Genomic DNA, 20,175 nt, shown 5'->3' on the forward strand with positions numbered 1-20,175 from the left:
ACTCCCAATGGTAATCACGCTCCGGGTCTACTGCGAGTCAGATGGTTTTGGCAAGATAGGAATTCTTTTGAGAGAAAGGGCTGGATAGCTGCAGGTCAGCACAGGTCAGCACACTGCGACTATACCCCAGCATGAGTCAGCAACTAAGGGGGGGGCGGAGAGAGGAGGCTGTACAGGCCCCACCACCGAATTTTATTCTTTGGTTGTTCAAATGGCACTTTTTCACCAACGATCATTTATCACACTGCTGTTTGTGGGAGCTTGCTGTGCATTTCCTGCATTACTGTGACAACCATTGGCTGTGAAGCAACTTGGGATGTCCTGAGGCTGTAAAAGGCGCTATATAAATGCAAGTTCCTTCCTATTATACATACACATATTAAAAAAAAAATCAAAATTCCAGAGAATTAGGTTGATTGGAGTTTAAAAATATAGACACACATGCAGTCTCTCAGCAAGTGCAGCTCACACTGTTCTTGATTGGAGGTTTAAAATAGAGGGTGCTGGGCGGGTAGTCTGTTGAATGTAGCAATCAATGAAGAGTCAGTCATTCTTTTACAGCTGCCAGAGGGAATGCTTCTTGGGAGGAGCTGCCAGCCACCATTTTCAGGTTAACAGAAGCGACCTGCGCCTCAGTAAGCAAATCCCAGTTCACTCAGGCAGCCAAATGGTGGGGGGGGGGGGGGGGGATACAAGGCTCCCCCCCCCGCCCCAACCCACTCCCGCAACCGCCCCCCCCCCCCCCCCCCCCCCCCCCACCCCCCGCCCCAACCCCGGTTACAGTGACGGGAAGCAGCTTTCAACATCGCTCGTTAATGCCCCTCAGACCCTCCATTCAGCGTCTCCCCTCCGTTCAGTCAGTCAGTGATCAGCAGCTCTCGGAACCCATGCCTTAGGACGCTTGGAAATGCCTCCATCTTGCTGTGGGGCATCTGAAAGAGAGAGGGAGGTGAGAGCAGAAGAGGGAAAACAGGGGTCACCCTGCTCTGCTATTTCAGAGCATCTCTGCACCACTACCCACCCACCCACCCGCCCCATACGGTTTCAGTTACGGAGAAACGTACCCTGGAACATTAGGAATAAGATGCCATTCAGCCCCTCGAGCATTAGATCACGGCTAATCTACACTTCAACCTCTATTTTTCTACCTTTGCTCCATATCCTTTACGTTATGGAAATCTGGTCACCACGGTAGGAACATTGGGGTGCAGTTCTGGGGATACCACCCACATTAAGCTGCAGGTGTTAGGAACAGCCAGTACCAAGGGTAGGAGGTGTGGACACCGAACTATAGCCCCAGATGTAAGGAATTCAAATTCCAAATGTTTTCTTTTTTATTTATTCGTTCACGGGATGCGGGCGTCGCTGGCTGGGCCCAGCATTTATTGCCCATCCCTAGTTGCCCCTTGAGAAGGTGGTGGGTGAGCTGCCTTCTTGAACCGCTGCAGCCCATGTGGCGTAGGTACACCCACCGTGCTGTTAGGGAGGGAGTTCCAGGATTTTGACTCAGCGGCAGTGAAGGAACGGCCGATATATTTCCAAGTCAGGGTGGTGAGTGGGTTGGAGGGGGACTTGAAGGTGGTGGTGTTCCCATCTAGCTGCTGCCCTTGTCCTTCTAGATGGTAGTGCTCACGGAAGGCAAAAAAACATAAATGTTAAAAATAAAAATGGTCTTAATTCAGTCGAGGATCAATGGTGGGATCAGTTTACAGACTCTGCACAAAAATAAAAATTACCCATTTACTGCTTGCAGCTATAGACAACACCTCATGTATAATAGTCCTCTTCCCCATGGACTGTGACAACCAGGCAAAGTCCTTCTCTCCCAGTACATACACAATGGTTTCAGACTCACTGGTTAAGCTCAGACATGTCTCCCATCTTTACGCGCCTCCTCTGACCTTTCCTCTTGACGTTTCTCCTGAAAGAACAAATACATCTCTTCAGCAAAAAAAAGAGATGGGGGAGGTTCACGTTTTAAAGAAAGAGAGTTTTGCAGTAGAGTTTCTGCTCTGGACTCCTGGAGTTTGTTGCTCCAGAAGCAGGAATCATTCTTGTACCTGTCGCCTTTCAATCGCTTCCGCCGCAGTCTGAAGAGAGAGAGAGAAAAAGGCAGATTCAGAGTGATGTTAGATTGATACAGTGGAGAAAGAGACCACTTGGCCCATCATACCAGTACTGGCTCTTTGAGTTATCCAATTAGTCCTACTCCACTCCTCTGCCCCATAACCCTGCAAATTCAAATATTTGCCCAATTGTTTCTCAAAAGTTACCAGTGAATCTGCTTCAAATCCCTTTCAGACAGACAGTGATTTCAAGCTCATTACTCACCCCATAAATAATTTCTCCATCTTCCCTCTGTTTCTTTTGACAATTATTTTAAATCAGTGTGCTCTGATTACTGATCCCCACCCCTCCTGCCACTGGAAACAGCGCCTCCTTATGGACTCCATCAAAACCCTTCATGATTTTGAACACCTCTATCAAATCTCCTCTTAACCTGCTCTGCTCGAAGGAGAACAACCCCAGCCTCTCCACATTAGCTGAAGTCCCACACAACTGGCACTGTTGAGTGTAAATCTCTTCTGCGCTCTTTCCAAGGCCTTCGTGATCCAGAATCTATCCGGAGGCAGATCGCATTGGCATTAAACCAAATGGACAAGGTCGACCACAGGTTCCCGAATGATCTGGGGCCCATCTCTAGCTCGGTGAAACGTTGGGTTAGCACTCAGCCACTGAACAGATTGGGATTACAATTGGCCACTGCTCCTGCACAAAGGGAGATAGAAATCAGGTAGTCACATTCCAGTGACTATTGCCAGAGACAAGTTTGGGGAGGGGGGAGGGTACAAGGGTGAGCCCATACCCCAGCATGGGAGCCCAAATCCCAGAATGAGCCAGTGCTCACGGAACCACAGAGATCTTTAAAATTCCGAAAGGTTTTGGTGGAGAGGACACAGAGAATGTTTCCTGTTGTGGGGAAGAGGGTAACCAGAGGCTGTTAGTAGCCCCCAAGAAATCCAATCGGGAATTCTGAAGAGGCTTCTTTACCCAGATAGTGGTGAGAATGTGGAACTCGCTACCACAGGGAGTGGTTGAAGCAAATAGTACAAATACTTTTAAAGATAAACAAGCACATGAGGGAGAAGGGAACGAAGGGTTATGATGATCGATTTAGATGAGGGACGATGGGAGGAAGCTGGAGTGGAGCACGAACACTGACATGGACTGTTTGGGCTGAATGACCTGTTTCAGTGCCGCACCTCCTAAGTAACCTATAACCTCAGTGCCTATGAAACACATACCCCAGTGAAGAGCCAGCACCACCCCCATCCTAGGGAAGCCCATTACCGCCGAGAGTCAAGATTTAATCTGGTACAAGCCAATGCCAACCAAGTGCTCACCGGCATTCACAGCTGCTATGCTCAGTGAAGATCTTCTCCTCTTGGCTAGACACGTGCTCCAAAGGTTTTAATTTAATGACCTGGAAAATATCGATTCAAAAATATCGATAAAAATAACCGGGGAATCCTTGCAAATTCTCAGCTGTGACTGAGGGTGGTAGAACTCCTCAGCCAACCGAGTAAGTCCCTTGGGTAAATACCCGAGGATGGGCAGTGAACTGACACAAACACACCCCTCTACTCTAGGGGACATTGTTGAAGAATAAGTGGTCTCCCTTTTAAGACAGAGATGAGGAGAACTTTTTTTTTCCCTGAGAATCATTAGCCTGTGGAATTGTCTTCAACAGAGAGCAGTGGATTCTGGGTCATTGAATATATTCAAGACGAAGTTAGGTTTTTGATAGACAAGGGAGTCAAGGGTTATGGGGGACGGACAGGAAAGCAGAGCTAAGGCCACAATCAGATCTCCCATGGTTTTATTACATGACGGAGTTGGCTCAAAGGGCTGAATGGCCTGTGTTCCCTCATTCGCCACAGGTTAAAGTCTTAACATACCATTAAAGTCTCCTAGCTTTCTCCACTCCAAGGAGAGAACAATCCCAGCTTCTCCAATCCCTGGAGTGCGATGTTGTGAGAGAGAGAGAGCAAGTACAGTTGTGGCCAGGATCAGCTGACTTGAGCACAGACTGGGGATCAAACCCAGGACCATCCCTCCTCTTGGCCTCAGTACCATACCATGTGGTGCATGAACCCACTGAGTCATTGGGTCAGAAGAAACTCCTTTATCCAGAGAATGGTAAGAATGTGGAACTTGCTACCACAGGGGACGGTTGAAGCAATTGGATTGATGCAATAGAGGTAAAAACAAAAAACTGCGGATGCTGGAAATCCAAAACAAAAACAGAATTACCTGGAAAAACTCAGCAGGTCTGGCAGCATCGGCGGAGAAGAAGAGTTGACATTTCGAGTCCTCATGACCCTTCGACAGAACTTCTGTCGAAGGGTCATGAGGACTCGAAACGTCAACTCTTTTCTTCTCCGCCGATGCTGCCAGACCTGCTGAGTTTTTCCAGGTAATTCTGCAGGTGCACTAAAGGGCTTACTAGACAAGGACGTGAGGGAGAAGGGGATAGAGCAGGGCTTCCCAAACTGTTGGTTGCGACTCCCAGTGGGGTCGCGAGACGAGGTTGTGTGGCTGCAAACCCCAAGGCAGCAATGGCTGCCATAGAGCTGGGACTGGTTTCTTTCAGCTGCGAGGTCCCTTTAAATTCTTGCGTCTTTCGGCTCTCGGTGGGTGTGGCCCAACGGACACTTCTTCGAGGTCAAATAAAGAAAAGTTTAAATCGAAACCACTTGAAGTGAAGGGGCAGAATCTGATACTCCCTTAGCTGCTGCACAGAATGCTGATGTACACCGGGAGCACAGAGTGAGGATGGAACCCAGTCGGAGCAAGAGACTTCCCCCTCCCCCCAGTTCGCCGGGCCTGCAGTCGCTTGACCCACAGGGACAATCAACGCGTTTTCCCGTCCAGTCACGTCACAAGTTCGCCTTACCTGTATCGTCACGTTGTACATTTCCCGTACTGTACACCGCAGCTTCTCATCCCCACAGCAGCCGGCGCATCGCAAGAGAGGAACGCAGGAGGGCTTGAAGATGTACTCGGCCTCGCTTGGGTACTCACGGGTAACATCCACCAGCACCTCAATGGCCCGGCAGTGGCTGCGATTCCAAACCTCCTCAAACGGCATCACTGAGAACAAGACGAAAAGCCAGGAGCACAGGAGCCATCGGCTTTGGGACACTTGAGTTTTGGGAGACCCCTGGAGCACGTTACAACATCAGAGCTTGCTCATTATCCCAGCGAAATGCATCATTTGATGCAAGGTGATTCCTGCCCAATAGAGGTCAACACCTCTTTGCCCTTTTGTCTGTGACATCTTTAGGCAATCTCCACCTATCACTGGCCCTCTATCCAGCTCTACTTGTCCCACCCCCCTTAAACCAGCTTATATTTCACCTCTCTTCTATTTTTACTTAGTTCTGATGAAAAGTCATACGGACTCGAAACATTAACTGTGTCCCTCTCCGCAGATGCTGAGTTTTTCCAGATATTTTTGTTTTGAGATATAGAATGGGACTCTGGCTGGCTGAATTCCTGGCTACTCCACAGCAAGTGGTTCAATTAACGAAGCGCTTTTGGGAAAAAAAAAGGATAATCTGGCTAAAACTTTCTACAAAAGTCTCATGGCCTCCAGTGCTCTGATGCTGTCTTATCCAATTTTCCATTTCCACCCACTAGCGCAAGCTCATGTTAAGCTCTACTGTCCCTATCCTAACTCGTGCCAAGACCTATTCACCCATCACCCCGTGCTCACCAAGGTTTAGTGGCTTCCCTAGCGCGTCTGCTTTAAGGCGATCCTGCTCCTGTTCAAATCCGCGTCGCACCCCAACCCACCGCCCCCCCATCTTTGTAATCTCCTCTATCCTGCTAACTTTCGTCCAATTCTGGACTAATTAATTCTGCGTGCATTAAAGCATCCAGGGCCCAAAGGTTCTGAAATTCCTTCCCTAAATCCCTCCCTCCTCCAAGACCCTCCTTAAAAATCGACCCCTTTGAGTGAGCTGTTGGTCATCTGTCCCAATGTCTTCATCCTTGGCCAAGTATCAATCCTAGTCTGATTTATACCACTGCCAAATGCAGGGACATCTTACGGAGATAGATTTATATTTATAACTGCCCGTTATCATGTTCTTGGGACAGCCCACAGCAAAATTAGATAGAGCCGCTCGCTATGCAAGAAGGCGCGGCAGCCAGTTCTTACACAGCAAGATCCCCCAAGCAGCTGAGCAACCAACTAGTGATGGAAGAGCGAAGGAGGAATGCTTCCCAGCTTCATCAGTGACAAGAGATCCACACTTGTTCACCTTTTTTAAAAAAGGTGAAACGAGTACAGTCCATCGAGTTTGGAGCCAACACTGTGTTCCCCCCTCATTGGGTTTCAGGAAGCGCTTTCGGCCACCCAATCTCTACAGTTGGGGCTGCACCTGGTGGACACAGCTCCTCACTGACATCATTCACTCAGCAATTTAACCCCATGCGGATGATCCCAAACAAAAGGCACAAGAAAAAAAGCCAAAGAGGAACAAACAAGGATACAAACGAGGAGGAGTAGGACACTCGGCCCCGCGAGCCCGCCCCATCATTCAATAAGATCATGGCTGATCTGATTGGAACCTCAAGCCCACATTCCCGCCTACCCCCCGATAACCCTTCACTCCCTTGCTTATCAAGAATCTATCTCTGCCTTAAAAAATATTCAAAGACTCTGCTTCCACTGCCTTTTGAGGAAGAGAGTTCCAAAGACTAACCACCCCTCAGAAAAATATTCTCATCTGTCTTAAATGGGCAACCCCTTGTTTTTCAACTGTGACCCCTAGTTCTAGATTCTCCCACAAGAAGAAACAGACCTCTGCCATCTAGAAGGACAAGGGCAGCAGATAGATGGGAACACCACCACCTGGAAGTTCCCCTCCAAGTCACTCACCACCCTGACTTGGAAATATATCGGCCGTTCTTTCACTGTCGCTGGGTGAAAATCCTGGAACTCCCTCCCTAACAGCACGGTGGGTGTACCTACACCGCATGGACTGCAGCGGCTCAAGAGGGCAGCTCACCACCACCTTCTCAAGGGGCAATTAGGGATGGGCAATAAATGCCCATGTCCCAAGAACGAATAAAAGCAAAGCTAATTCTTTATTAGATTATGTATTCTCCAACTCACTTCTCCTTCACTCCCCAATCTGCTGTTTTTTTTAAATATATTCATTCTTGGGATGTGGGCATCGCTGGCTAGGCCAGTATTTAATGCCCATCCCCAATTGCCGATATTCATTGATGTGGGGTCTGGAGTCACATGTAGGCCAGACCGGGTAAGGATGGCAGATTTCCTTCCCTAAAGGACATTAGTGAACCAGATGGGTTTTTACAACAGTTGGCAATGGTTTCATAGCCATCATTAGACTTTTAATTCTAGATTTTAATTGAAATTCAGATTTCACTATGATGGGATTCGAACCTGGGTCTCTGGAATACCAGCCCAGTGACAATACCGCTGTGCCACCACCTCCCCCTTTACTCTGTTATAGGAGGGGAAAGGGTTGCTCTTAGCCTAGTTGGCTTAGCAGTGCTTAAAATCATTGGACCGAAGGGTGTTTGGGGGAAAAAAAAAGTGGGGATGCAGCTCTACAATGCTGCTCACACCGTTCTAGAATCACAACAGCAAAGGAGTGGCCATTCAGCCCATCGTCCTGTGCTGGCTCTGGAGAAGAGTCACATTCATTTGATCCACATCTTAGCCCTGCAATTAAAACTTGGCCTCCTGTGTAACAAGTAGTGTTTATTATCTACAGCTTACCTCCTGGAGCTTCTTTAGAGAGCTGAAAGAGAGAGAGAGAGAGAGAGGCAGAGAGAGAGAGAGAGAGAGGGAGAGAAATTAGTGGTTTGTTTAAAATAAAGTGTCCGCCCCTTTCCATCACACACTCCAATACACAAGTCCATAGCAGCTTTGGCAATCTCTCCTGAGCCCCCACCTATCTCGGACCTACTACCTTGCTCCACCCCTTCTTAAACTGTAGAAAATCCTTCCCTTTTCTGCTTCTCTTTGGCTCTGAAGAAGAATCATACACTCTTGAAACATTAACTCTTTCTCCCTCCACAGATGCTGGCAGACCTGGGGAGTTTTACTGGCATTTTCTGTTTTGATTTTTTTTTGTTGTTTGTTGCTGTATTGGAATGCATGCTGCCATAATTTTTTGCCCAGCTTCTTTTCCTTACTGAAAGAAAGGGAGAACCCTTTGACTTTCCTCTTTCCCTAAGCCCCACCATGTAAAACTCGCATCCCCCAGGAATGACTGAGGTGAAACAAGTGAGGTTTGCAGATGGCCAGGGTTTAGGGTCGCCAACCCTGTCTAGATGTATTCCTGGAGATTACATCATTACTTCCTGCCTCCAGCAGCCCCACCCCTACATTCCTATTGGTCAATCCTGAGGGCTCTGCCCTCCCTGACTCTTCATTGCCAGATTTGATGATCTGACTAAAAACAAAAACAAAAAAACTGCGGATGCTGGAAATCCAAAACAAAAACAGAATTACCTGGAAAAACTCAGCAGGTCTGGCAGCATCGGCGGAGAAGAAAAGAGTTGACGTTTCGAGTCCTCATGACCCTTCGACAGAACTCCAGTTCTGTCGAAGGATCATGAGGACTCGAAACGTAAACTCTTTTCTTCTCCGCCGATGCTGCCAGACCTGCTGAGTTTTTCCAGGTAATTCTGTTTTTGTGTTGATGATCTGACTGTCTATCATATAGCCAACTTCCACCCAAACGAACAAAAAAGTGTTAAGGTAAAAATTGAAATGGCCTCAGTGATTTTACTCCCAGGTTTACTCAGAGCAGAGTCTTAATTGGAGATTAAGCTTCAATTCTCAAGGGCAATTGATCCCCAATTGGGGCAATAAATGCACCCACATCTCATGAATGAAGAATGAAAAAATTTCCTGGAGACTCCATGACCATTTTGGACTGTTGACAATCCTACAATGACACAGGGCTATTTCCAAGTCTTTAGAGAGAGTGTCTATGTAGCAGCAACTCAGGGCTGGTTTCCCTGATAGCGAAGAGCCTTAGAGCCACACATCTCCCTCTCTAAGGCCTAGTAGAGACGGGGCCTACATGGAGCCTTGAGACGCACTGATCTACATGCCAAGCACAGGGTTAAAGTTCACTCCTTCCAATCTTCCCACTGAACCACTGGATCAGTGGAAAGATTCCCGTTTTTAACCGTTTCCATGGTTACTGCAGCCGGGATTTGGAAACTTACCACGTGACAGTTCGTCAAGAACAGGACAAAATGTCCTTGGCAAGAAAACAAAGACTGAGCAGAACTTTACTCTCCCAAGTCTGTGGAATCCAAGCCATCAGATAAATGAATGCAGAGCTTATAATTTACCTGGGGAATGTTGGGTTGGGGGTGCAGTGGGGGTGGCAAGGGGGGAAGAGAGAGAGAGAGAGAGAGAGAGGAAAATGGGAAGGAGAGAGGGCAAAAAAAGAAAAAGGGGTGGGGTGGGACAGAGAAAGGCAAAATAGACACAGAGACTAAGCATCTTTGAAATAATACTCCAACCTTATGTAGTTGTTCTGAGCTCCCAGAATCTGAATTTTTAAGTGACTCAATATTAGGAGAGCAGGATTATACATACGAACATATGGGTTGGGAGCAGGAGTAGGCCACCCAGCCCTTCAAGTCTGCTCCGCCATTCAATAAGATCATGGCTGATCTGACTGTAACCTCCCAGATATCCTTTCACCTCCTTGCTTATCATCAAGAATCTATCTAGCTCTGTCTTGGGAACATTCAAAGGCTCAGCTTCCAATGCCTTTTGAGGAAGGGAGCCCCAAAGACTCACTACCCTGAGAGGAAAAAAAAAAAACTCTAATCTCTGTCTTAAATGGGCGACCCCTTATTTTTAAAAAACAGTGATTCCCCTAGTTCTAGGTTCTCTCACAAGAGGAAATATCCTCTCCACATTGACCCTGTCAAGACACCTGAGGATCTTGTATCTTTCAAATCAAAATTTTGAATGTTTAACAGGGGGTTAGGACCTATTGGTAGCAACAAAGAAATACCACTGAGGGTCCTTTAAGACGGGAGACAGGGAGACAGGGAGAGATCAGGGAAAAGGCACTAAATTTTCTATTAAATTTCTTCATACAGGAAGAATGACAGAGACTTCCCCATCAGGCCAGGGTCAGTCGTTTTGGACAGTTGGAGCAAGACAAGGAGTTTAAAGTTCCACTGCCGGCTATTTTTAAGCTGGTTGCTGCTTTCACTATGAATTCCTGTTGGTGCTATTTTGACAGTCAGCATCTCATTTTAAATTTTAAATAGCCACCCAGAAAAAGCAGATAGACCATCAGCTTCTGGGCTAGAACCCACGTTCATAATGACCTTGCAATTCCCTGCAGACTAGGAGAGGTTTAGACCTGGGACGGAATTCCGGTCATGGCAGGATAGTTGGGAAATCTAAAATTTTCCGGGCGTTACAGTGATCACGTTAAAAGCTGGCGCTTGGCTGTGTATTAACTGGGGGAAGGTGCTAAAATTTCAGCTTGATCCTTTCTCATCCAGCGACCCAATTAGTTGGAGAGTTCCAGGAAAATTTCAGTGATCAGCTGTGCCCAATTTTTCCAAAGTCCGGATCCGAAGGCTGTGGGTTCAAGTCCTCTCCTGAAACTCGAACACAAAATCCAGGCTGACATCTCCGGGTGTAGTACCAAGAGAGTGCCGCACTCTCGGAGGTGCCATCTTTTGGATTAGATGTTAATCTGATGGCCCGTCTTACATCTCGGGTGAATGCAAAGATTCCCAAGACAGTTTTGTGGGAGGAGTTCTCACCAGCGTCCTGGCCAATATTTACCCCACCATCCAACAGCTAAAACTAGGCTACCTGGCTGTTATTGCATTGCTATTTGTGAAAGCTTGCTGTGCGCAAATTGGCTGCTGCATTTCCTACATTACAACAAGTGCCTGGGCTTTGAACACATACCTCATTGACTGTAAAGTGCTCTGGGAAGCCCTGTGGTTCATATAATACGTACAGAGGGGTCTGGATTTCAACAGGGTACAGCAACAACACCCGAGGGGGCAAATCATCCCTTGCTACTTCCCATCCGCAGCCCGCAGAGTTGCCCTGGGTGAGTTTGTCACCAGGGAGTGGGGTGGCATGGATGGGAATGAGGTAATTCATGGGGCAGGCAAAAAAAAGAGAATAATAGAATGGTTACAGCACAGGAAGTGTCCATTTGGCCTATTGGTTTCCATGCCAACTGTTGGCAACAGCAACTCACCTAGCCCCGCGCCCCCTCCTTTTCCCCATTGCCCAGTAAATTTCTCCTCTCTTCAGATATGATCCAGTTGTCTTTTGAAGGCCTTGACTGAAGAGGAGGTCAAGGAATAGAAGATAACCTTGCGATGGAAAGCAGGAAAAGGGAGGGGGGCCGGGGGTGTTGAACGAAGACTGAACCCTTTCATTGCCACAATCACATATGGGAATGAGAGTTTAATAAGTAGGGCTGCACAGTTCTAAACAAAAAAAAGAGTTAACACTAAACTTCCACAGGCATGGGCGAGTTTTCATTAGTCAAGTGGAAACAGAGACAGGCTCAGCAGCAACACAAGGGCAACTGAGTGTGTATGGATCCAAAACACACACAAGGGATTAGTCGGGGTGAAAAAGAGAGGAGCTGGATGATTCAGAGAGCTTCGTTTCACATCTTCAACCAGACCTGGTTTGAGTCTGAGGCAAGGCGTCAATGTTTGACACAGGAACTCCATCTCCAGGCTGGAAGGTTGTGGGCTTGAGCCCTAATATCAAGGGTTGAACTCCTAACCTTGGCTGTCAACCCATACCAAAAGGAGCATATGCAGTGCTCCCCAGCATCAATTTCTCTAACTGCACTTATAACAAGAGCAACAAATTCCAGAATTAATGTTTGCCTTGGATAACAGCAGCGTTTACTGCTCCGAATAGAGAGGACCTGAATTTAGAGAGCACCAGGCATGACATGAGTCTGCCCAAAGGACTTAACAGGTCAACAAAGCACTTTTGAAGTGCAGTCACTATTCCAATGTAGGCAACGCGGCAGCCAACTTGCACACAGGAAGCTCCCACACAACAGCAGTAATGACAATGAGCAGGCAATCTGTTTTTAGTGATGTTGGTTGAGGGATAATTATTGGCCAGGACAATGGGAAGAGCTCAGCTGCTCTTCTTCCAATAGTACCATGGAATCTTTGATATCCACATTCTGGAGGGTGGTGGGGGGGGGGGGGGGCGGAGCTGAAGCAGCCTCAGTTGAACTTCCCATCCGAAAGACAACACCGCTGCCAGTGTGGCACCCCCTCGGTAACGTGCTGCGTTTTGTACCCGTCCAAGTCTCTAAAGTGGGACTTGAACTCTCAACCAAAAAAAAAAAGTGGGGGTGGGGGATGAGTGAGGTTGGGTTTCTAGGCTGTCCTAACCCCACCCTGCTTTTAGCATCATGTACACAGCGCTGAACAATCTTCATGGCTCCTCTCAATGAGGCTTAAACCACTCCTTTGACACACGGCTGTTTGTCAGAGTGTTGTAGGGCAGCTGAGTTGTGCTAACAATGATAAAGTTGATCTACAGACTCTTCTTGGGTGAAAACATTAAATTAATTTACAATATACTCAGTAGCAACTGCATGTGTGCTGTTAACTCCAACTCTGTCTCTACACTGGCTGCTGAGGTAGCCCACACTGCTCTCCTACTGGTTACTACAGATCATGTGATCTTGCCTAACAAGTATTATTCTTAAAAAGGTACATTACACACTAAATAAAACCATAATTACTAGAGTGTGTTAACATTTTCAAATAACTACACAGGATGCGGGGCTCCTGTCTCGGGATAGACACCACACAGCTTCAGCATCTGTGCACCGAGTGTGTGTTTATACAGCGTATACTTGCAACCAGTGGGGGCACAGCTGTGCACACATATCACATGGGGATTTGTTGGCAAACTTTGTGATTTGTACTGGTTGCAAAATATAATGGGAACAGACAAATCCTTTCAGTCAGCAGAAAATGCAAGGGACTGTTGAGGATTTAGGCATCTGCTTTTGCTGACTGTATTTTGTTTGTTTTTCTTCCCCCAAAGGCGATGGCCAGCCCGTTAGACACATCCCCATGGGCATTAGCTGCGGCCTGGACACTCACCATTCTCTATGTGAGCGTAGAGGACAAAAAAAAAGCTCACATCACCATAGCACCTTTGCCAACCTCAGGGTGCCCCAAAGTATTTTATAGCCAGTTTTTAAAAAAATTCAATCATGAGGTGTTACTATCACTGGATAGACCAGCATTTATTGCCCATCCCCATTTATCCTTGAGGTGGTGGTGGTGGTGAGCTGCCTTCTCTAGCCGCTGCAGTCCCTGTGGCATTGGTATATCCACGGTGCTATTAGGGAGGGAGTTCTGGGATTTTGACCCAGCGACTGTGAAGGAACAGCGATATATTTCCAAGTCAGGATGGTGCTCCTGGTTTAAAAAAGGGGAACTTCCAGTTTGTGTTCCCATGCATCTACTGCCCTTGTCCTTCTAGATGGCAGCAGTCACAGGCTTGGAAGGTACTGTTTAAGGAGCCTTGGTGATTGTAGATGGTACACACTGCTGCCACTGTGTATCGGTGGTGGAGGGAGCCTATGTTTGTGGATGGGGTGCCAATCAAGCGGGGCTGCTTTGGCCTGGATGGTGTCGAGCTCCTTGAGTATTGTGGGAGCTGCACTCATCCAGGCAAGTGGGGAGTATCCCATCACACTCCTGACTTGTGCCTTGTAGATGGTGGACAGGCTTTGGGGAGTCAGGAGGTGAGATAGTCACTGCAGGATTCCCAGCCTCTGACCTGCTCTTGTAGCCACAGTATTTATATGGCTAGTCCAGTTCAGTTCCTGGTCAATGGTAACCCCCAGGATGTTGAAAGGAGTACAGTCACTGTTGCAATGTAGGAAATGCAGTAGCCAACTTGTGCAAGCTCCCACAATCCCACAAACAGCAACATGATAATGATCAAATCATCAGCTTTTGTGCTGTTGATTGAGGGATGAACATCAGCCAAGAAAACAGGGAGGATCACCATGGCCTTTTTTTTTGAAATAGTGCCATGGGATTTTTAACATCCACCTTCGAATCCCACCACAGCAGATGGTGGAATTTGAATTCAATACAATTCTGGAATTAAAGTCTAATGATGACTATGAATCCATTGTCGATTGTTGTAAAACCCCATCTGGGTCACTAATGTCCCTTTAGGGAAGGAAATCTGCCATCCTTATCCAGTTGGGCCTACATGTGAGTCCAGACCCACAGCAATGGGGTTGACTCTTAAATGCCCTCTAAAATGGCACCACCACCTTCTCAAGGGCAATTAGGGATGGGCAATTAAGGCTGGCTTAGCCAGCGATGCCCACATCCCATGAAGGAATTTTGAAAAAACTGAGAGGGCAGACAGGGCCTTATCCAAAAGGCAGCAGCTCCGATGGTGCAGCAATCGCTGAGCAGTGTATTGGAGTGTCAGCTTTTCCACTCTTGTGCTCAGGTCTTGGAGTGGGACTTGAACCCATAACCTGACTCAAGGGTAGAGAGTGCTGCCCACGGAGCTGAGAGCAGTAGGATACTTGACCACCCAGGGCATCTCCACACAGCCTGGTTCTGTCCTCAATGTACTTTGTGCAGCTGTTGTTTTCTAGGCGGGGAGTTTTTTGGATACTACGGGGAACCCTGGACGATTTCCCTATCCCTTTGCCTGTCTAATGCCGAGTCCCAGCTGGGATCAGCCACAGAGCAAGAGGTGGTACCAGAGCCTTTCCTGATCCACTTGGGAATGTTACTCACAGCATTAATCAGCCAAGTTTCAGGGAGCTTGGCTGCTACTGAATCACCGCTCCAGTCTGCTGCAGCCCACAGCCTTACTGGTGCAGACGCTGTGCAGCGTTCATCGCTGTATCACACTGCACTTAAACCCATTGCAAAGGGAAATCAGGACCAACATCAGCATCAAACTCCCACTCACTAAGAGTGACAAGACCATGGCCTCTCCCCCTCCTTAGCTATTTAACCTCTTACAACCCTCAGATCTCAACATTTCTCCAGTTCTGGCCTCTTGCGCACTCCTGCCTTTCATTGCCCCACTTTAAAAATCTACTTATCTCTCTGCTCATGCTGCTTCGTGCCAATTTTTGTCTGCCAGCGTTGCTGTGAAGTGGCTCAAGGCACTGGACCATAGCCCCACATAAATGCAGGTTGTTGTTCCAAGGCCTGGCCTCAAGTTATACTGCCCGGCCGTGAAGACAGTGCCTGCATGTCGCTCTTATTTTCAAATTAATCAAGAGCCTACGTGGTCCCAAAATATTTCAGTGAGCTTTGCTTCAAACTCTTCACATCCCAGCAGCTGCATTCAATTCCTGCACTCAGGCTCAGTTTGTAAAGTTGCTGTTCTTCACTGGAGCAGCTGCCCATCCTCCGCTATTCCGATCCAGACCATCCTTCCACCCTCTGTAAACCTCAGCTCATCCAAAATCCTGTTGCCAACACCCTTTGCGATCCTTCTTTCACAGGATGTGGATGGCACTGGCAAGGCCAGCGTTTATGTTGCCCATCCCTTCTCAAGGGCAGTTAGCAAATGAACAATAAATTGCTGGCCTTGCCAGTGATGCCCAGGTCCTGTAACAAAATAGAGAATGTGCAACAAGCTAAAAAAATATATATATCGCAAGGACTGGGAGGGTATACCCATCGAGAAAGGCCGAGGCTCTTTTTTCTACGAGGAAGAGAGGGCTGAGGGATGACCACATAGAGGATTAGAAAACTATGAAGTGCATTGGTAGGGTAGATGGAGTGAAGATGTTCTCAATTGCAGGAGACACGAAAGTGAGGTGGGGGAAAAGGGGTAGTGGAGAGGGCATATTTTTAAGATCGTCACTAACAAATCCAATACGGAATTCAAGAGAAACTTCTTTATCCATAGAATGGTTAGTATGTGGAACTAGTTGTCACAAAGAACGTGTGAACTAGGAGCAGGAGTAGGCCTTACAGCCTCTCGAGCTTGCTCCATCATTTAATACAAGCATGGCTGATCTTCACCCCAATCCCATATGCAGCAAGACCCAGGCAACATTCTGCTTAGGTTGGGACAATCTGAGACTAACCATCTCCGCTTGGCATTCAATGTCATTACCATCGCTGAATCCCCCACTATCAACATCCTGGGCGTTACCATTGAGCAGAAACTGAACTGGACTAGCCATATAAATACTGTAACTGCAAGAGCAGGTCAGAGGCTGGGAATCCTGCAATGAGTAACTCACCTCCTGACTCCTCAAAGCCTGTCCACCATCTACAAGGCACAGGTCAGGAGTGTGATGGAATACTCTCCACTTGCCTGGGTGAGTGCAGCTCCAACAACACTCAAGAAGCTCAACACCATTCGGGACAAAGCAGCCTGCTTGATTGGCCCCACGTCCACAAACATTCACTCCCTCCATCACCAACGCACAGTAGCAGCAGTGTGTACCATCTGCAAGATACACTTCAGGAATTCACCAAGCTCCTTTGACAGCACCTTCCAAACCCGTGACCTCTACCATCTAGAAGGACAAGGGCAGCAGACACATGGGAACACCACCACTTGGAAAGTCCCCTCCAAGCCACTCACCATCCCGTCTTGGAAATATATCGGCCGTTCCTTCACTGTCGCTGGGTCAAAATCCTGGAACTCCCTCCCTAACAGCGCTGTGGGTGTACCTACACCACATGGACTGCAGCAGTTGAAGAAGGCAGCTCACCCACCACCTTCTGAAGGGCAATTAGGGATGGGCAACAAATGCTGGCCTTGCCAGTGACACCCACAATGCAAAATGTGAATTAAAAGGGAAGCTAAATAAGGCAGAAATGAATAGAAGGTTATGTTAATAGGATGAGATGAAAAGGGATGCGAGGAGACTCAGGTGACCAGTATAAATCAGTTGGGCCAAATGGCCAGTTTTTAAGTTGTTCATTGTGTTCACTGTCCTAAAAACTGCATTAGAGCAATTGTGGATGAGTGACTCTGACAAACCAGTGACTCCACCATTAGGCAAATGACTCAGGAGTGACTCAGAGACTGGAATAGTGTTTGTATAAGAGTTTGAGTCCATGTTAACCAGAGTCATATTTAAACAAAACACAGAAAACTTTGGGAAGGAACCTCACGAGACAAGGCCCTTTAATAACAGTGGTGCAACTCATGGAGAAATACATGGTTGACTTGCCTGTTCTCTTCCAGATTCTCTGTGCTTCTGCCCCCCCCCCCCCCCCCCCCCCCACCCCCTCCAAATTCAGTTTAAGACTTGCTTAGCCTGATTGTAAATCTCCCCCCACCCACCCCACCCACCCCCCCGCCCCACATCACCCCACCCACCCCCCCGCCCCACATCCCCCCACCCACCCCCCCGCCCCACATCCCCCCACCCACCCCCCCGCCCCACATCCCCCCCACCCACCCCCCCGCCCCACATCCCCCCCACCCACCCCACCCCACCCCACATACCTGACAGATGGGCAAGAGGAACAGCAGCTGGACAGGGCAAAGCGCCAATCCAACACATCGCCACAGACCCCCAGGGCTGCACATTAGCAGGGAATGGATGATGTCCAGGTGGGGGGGGGGGGGTGGGGGTGGGTGGAGCGCGATGTCCAGTCAGGGTGCGAGGGAAATCACCCAGAGCAAAGTCCTGGGAAAATCAGACATTAAATTCAGACAGAGAGGCAGACAAACACACACACACACACACAGAAACAAATGAGACCTGGAGAAAGGGGAGACACACAGAAGCATAGATACTGAAAGAGAGAGACAGACAGAGACACTGGCACAGATTCAGAGAAAGGGGGAGAGAGAAGCGAGAGTGAGGAGCATAGATACAGAAAGATAGAGAGGCACAGATTCAGAGAGAGAGAGAGATAAGAGAGAGGGACAGACAGACAAAGGGGTTGGGAAGAGAGGGAGAGAGAGACTGGCACAGATTCAGAAAAAGGGGGAAGAAAGAGACAGACAGAAGCACAGATACAAAAAGATAGACACAGATTCAGAGATAGAGAGTTGAAGGAGAAAGAGAGACAGACAAAGAAGGTGGGTGGGAGGAAGAGAGACAGACAAAGAAGGTAGATGGGTGGAAGAGACACAGGCACAGATTCAGGGAAAGAGAGACAGGCATAGATACAGCCAGAGACACAGCAGAGAGAGAGAGAGCGAGAGAGAAAAGGCACAGATAAAAAGAGAGAGATGGAGCCAGAGATAAAACAGGGCATGAAGACCCGTGATTTAGTTCCACAAACAGGGCAGTCACACTGACACTTAACTTTCTAATCCAACACAAAGCGAAACACTCACTCACGCACACACACACACACACAAAGTTAGGGGCAGAGTCAGAGTGAGAGAAACACAAGAGTTCCTGGAACTAACCTGGAAACAGGGTCTGTAACCAGCCCCAGTGCGAGACTGTGGGAAACCAGAATCAGTAATGCAGACTCACTGAATCCCCAGCAGTGGACCGAGAGAGAGAGACAGAGAGCTCTGTACAGACAGAATGAATCTCCCCTTTAAACTTGGACAATTTTGCAGATTGAAGCCAAGTTTCCAGACGCGCCCCCGAGTCACGGGATCCCCGGGCTCGCCCCCGACCCCTGTGTTAAGGTGGAGCTCAGAAATCCCCAGATAAAACTGGAGCAGGAAAGAGAAACACCCCCCAGGTTGCCAGTTGTCCCCACAATGGGAACTCAGGGAGGCTCCGCTGGGCGGCGACTCTCTGCAACAGCGCCGGGTGCAGAGGGGCCAGGCCGACAAGGGATGGGCTGAATGGCCGCGGTTCAGGTCCTGCAGATTTCAACGAATTCCTCATTCGGGGTTTGATAGCTCCGGGTCCACCTTAAGGAGCTGGACTCCTCACTCCGCCCAAAGTCTGATCCTGTCCCTCAGGGAGTGCACCCTCCAAATTCCTCAACCCTCTTCCCCCAATAATACCCTCCACAGCTCCAACTTCTCCAACAATATCACCCCCTCCCCCCATTCACCCCTCCACCCAATTGAAATCTCTTACCCCTCCCTTCCACCCTCTCGCCTCCCTCCACTTCCCCCCACCATTGCCCCCCCTACCCTCCCCTTCCATTTCCCCCCTCCATATCCCTCACCCCACCAATTCCCCCCTCCATTTCCCCCTCTCCTCCCCCTCCATTTCCCCTGCTCTCCTCCCCCTTGCCTCCTCCATTCCCCCCTCCCCCTCCATTCCCCCTCCATTCCCCCCACTCCCCCTCCATTCCCCCCTCCCCCCCCCCTTCCCCCACTCCCACCCCCACTCTGTTGTTGATGGATGAAACACTCCAGGGGATCAGCCCAATCAGATCAGTCTGAAACCCGCCCCTCCCCAGCTCCTTGGCCCATTATCAGCAGAGACTGAGACTGAGACTGAGACGGAGACTGAGACGGAGACGCCTCACACCTAAACTCAGGGAACTTTGTTTTTAAATTCTTCTCATACCTCAGCAGACATGCACATTCCACAGAGCAGAGAGGATGGTTATCACCGCAACCTTATCCCCCCCTCCCTATCTCTGCAAACCTACAGCCATCTCCGCATTCCTCCCATTCTCGCCCCTCCAGCACCCCCCTGTTTTCATTCCTGCCCCCTGCCCACAGCTGCCTGGGCTCTGAGCTCGGGAATTCCTGCCCTAAAGCTCTCCCCCCCACCCCCCCCCCACCCCCAACCCCCAAGGGTGCTCCTTAACACCCACCGCTTTAACGTTTGGTCATCTGTCCCTATGGATCCATCTGGAGCTCGGGCGTCGAAACTTAACCCTCCTGTGTAGCGCCTCAAGGACGTTCCACTGGGTTAAAGGCGCTATCTAAATGCAAGCTGTCGTGCGGTGGGCACAGCGCTGTTGCACCCGCTCACAACAGCGAGCCTGCCCCCTCCCTCCCCCCCACCCGCCCCCGTGTGTATTTTGATTCCTCGTCTCTGTGCCTTTATTATTGTCACTGACACCGCGTGGGCTGGTTTTCCTGTTATTTTGTGCAAGGCAGCTTCCCCGGAGGGGCACTTGATTCCTTTGTTTGTTATTCCACGATGTGGGTCCACAGAAACACACAGACAG

At 48.8% G+C, this 20,175-nt stretch overlaps 1 protein-coding gene across 3 annotated transcripts; it reads right to left on the bottom strand.

Annotated features, from left to right (window-relative positions):
- Positions 1 to 778: 778 nt before the first annotated feature.
- LOC121272674 (vascular endothelial growth factor A-like) lies at positions 779 to 18,744 on the bottom strand. Of its 3 annotated transcripts, XM_041179392.1 has the most exons (8): positions 18,491 to 18,744; positions 17,573 to 17,756; positions 7,820 to 7,841; positions 4,958 to 5,154; positions 3,405 to 3,484; positions 2,061 to 2,090; positions 1,856 to 1,921; positions 779 to 932 (listed from the first exon to the last, which is right to left on the bottom strand). In XM_041179392.1, exons 2-8 carry the CDS (start codon positions 17,654 to 17,656, stop codon positions 893 to 895), a joined length of 519 nt encoding a protein of 172 aa, XP_041035326.1. In that variant the 5' UTR covers positions 17,657 to 17,756; positions 18,491 to 18,744; the 3' UTR covers positions 779 to 892. The 3 variants fall into 3 exon arrangements, with proteins under 3 accessions (XP_041035326.1, XP_041035327.1, XP_041035325.1); XM_041179393.1 differs by lacking the exon at positions 7,820 to 7,841; XM_041179391.1 differs by lacking the exons at positions 17,573 to 17,756; positions 18,491 to 18,744 and having other exon boundaries at positions 7,820 to 8,016.
- Between the last annotated feature and the right edge of the window lie 1,431 nt (positions 18,745 to 20,175).

Source organism: Carcharodon carcharias, chromosome 34, assembly GCF_017639515.1.
Source record: "Carcharodon carcharias isolate sCarCar2 chromosome 34, sCarCar2.pri, whole genome shotgun sequence".
Taxonomy (NCBI): domain Eukaryota; kingdom Metazoa; phylum Chordata; class Chondrichthyes; order Lamniformes; family Lamnidae; genus Carcharodon; species Carcharodon carcharias.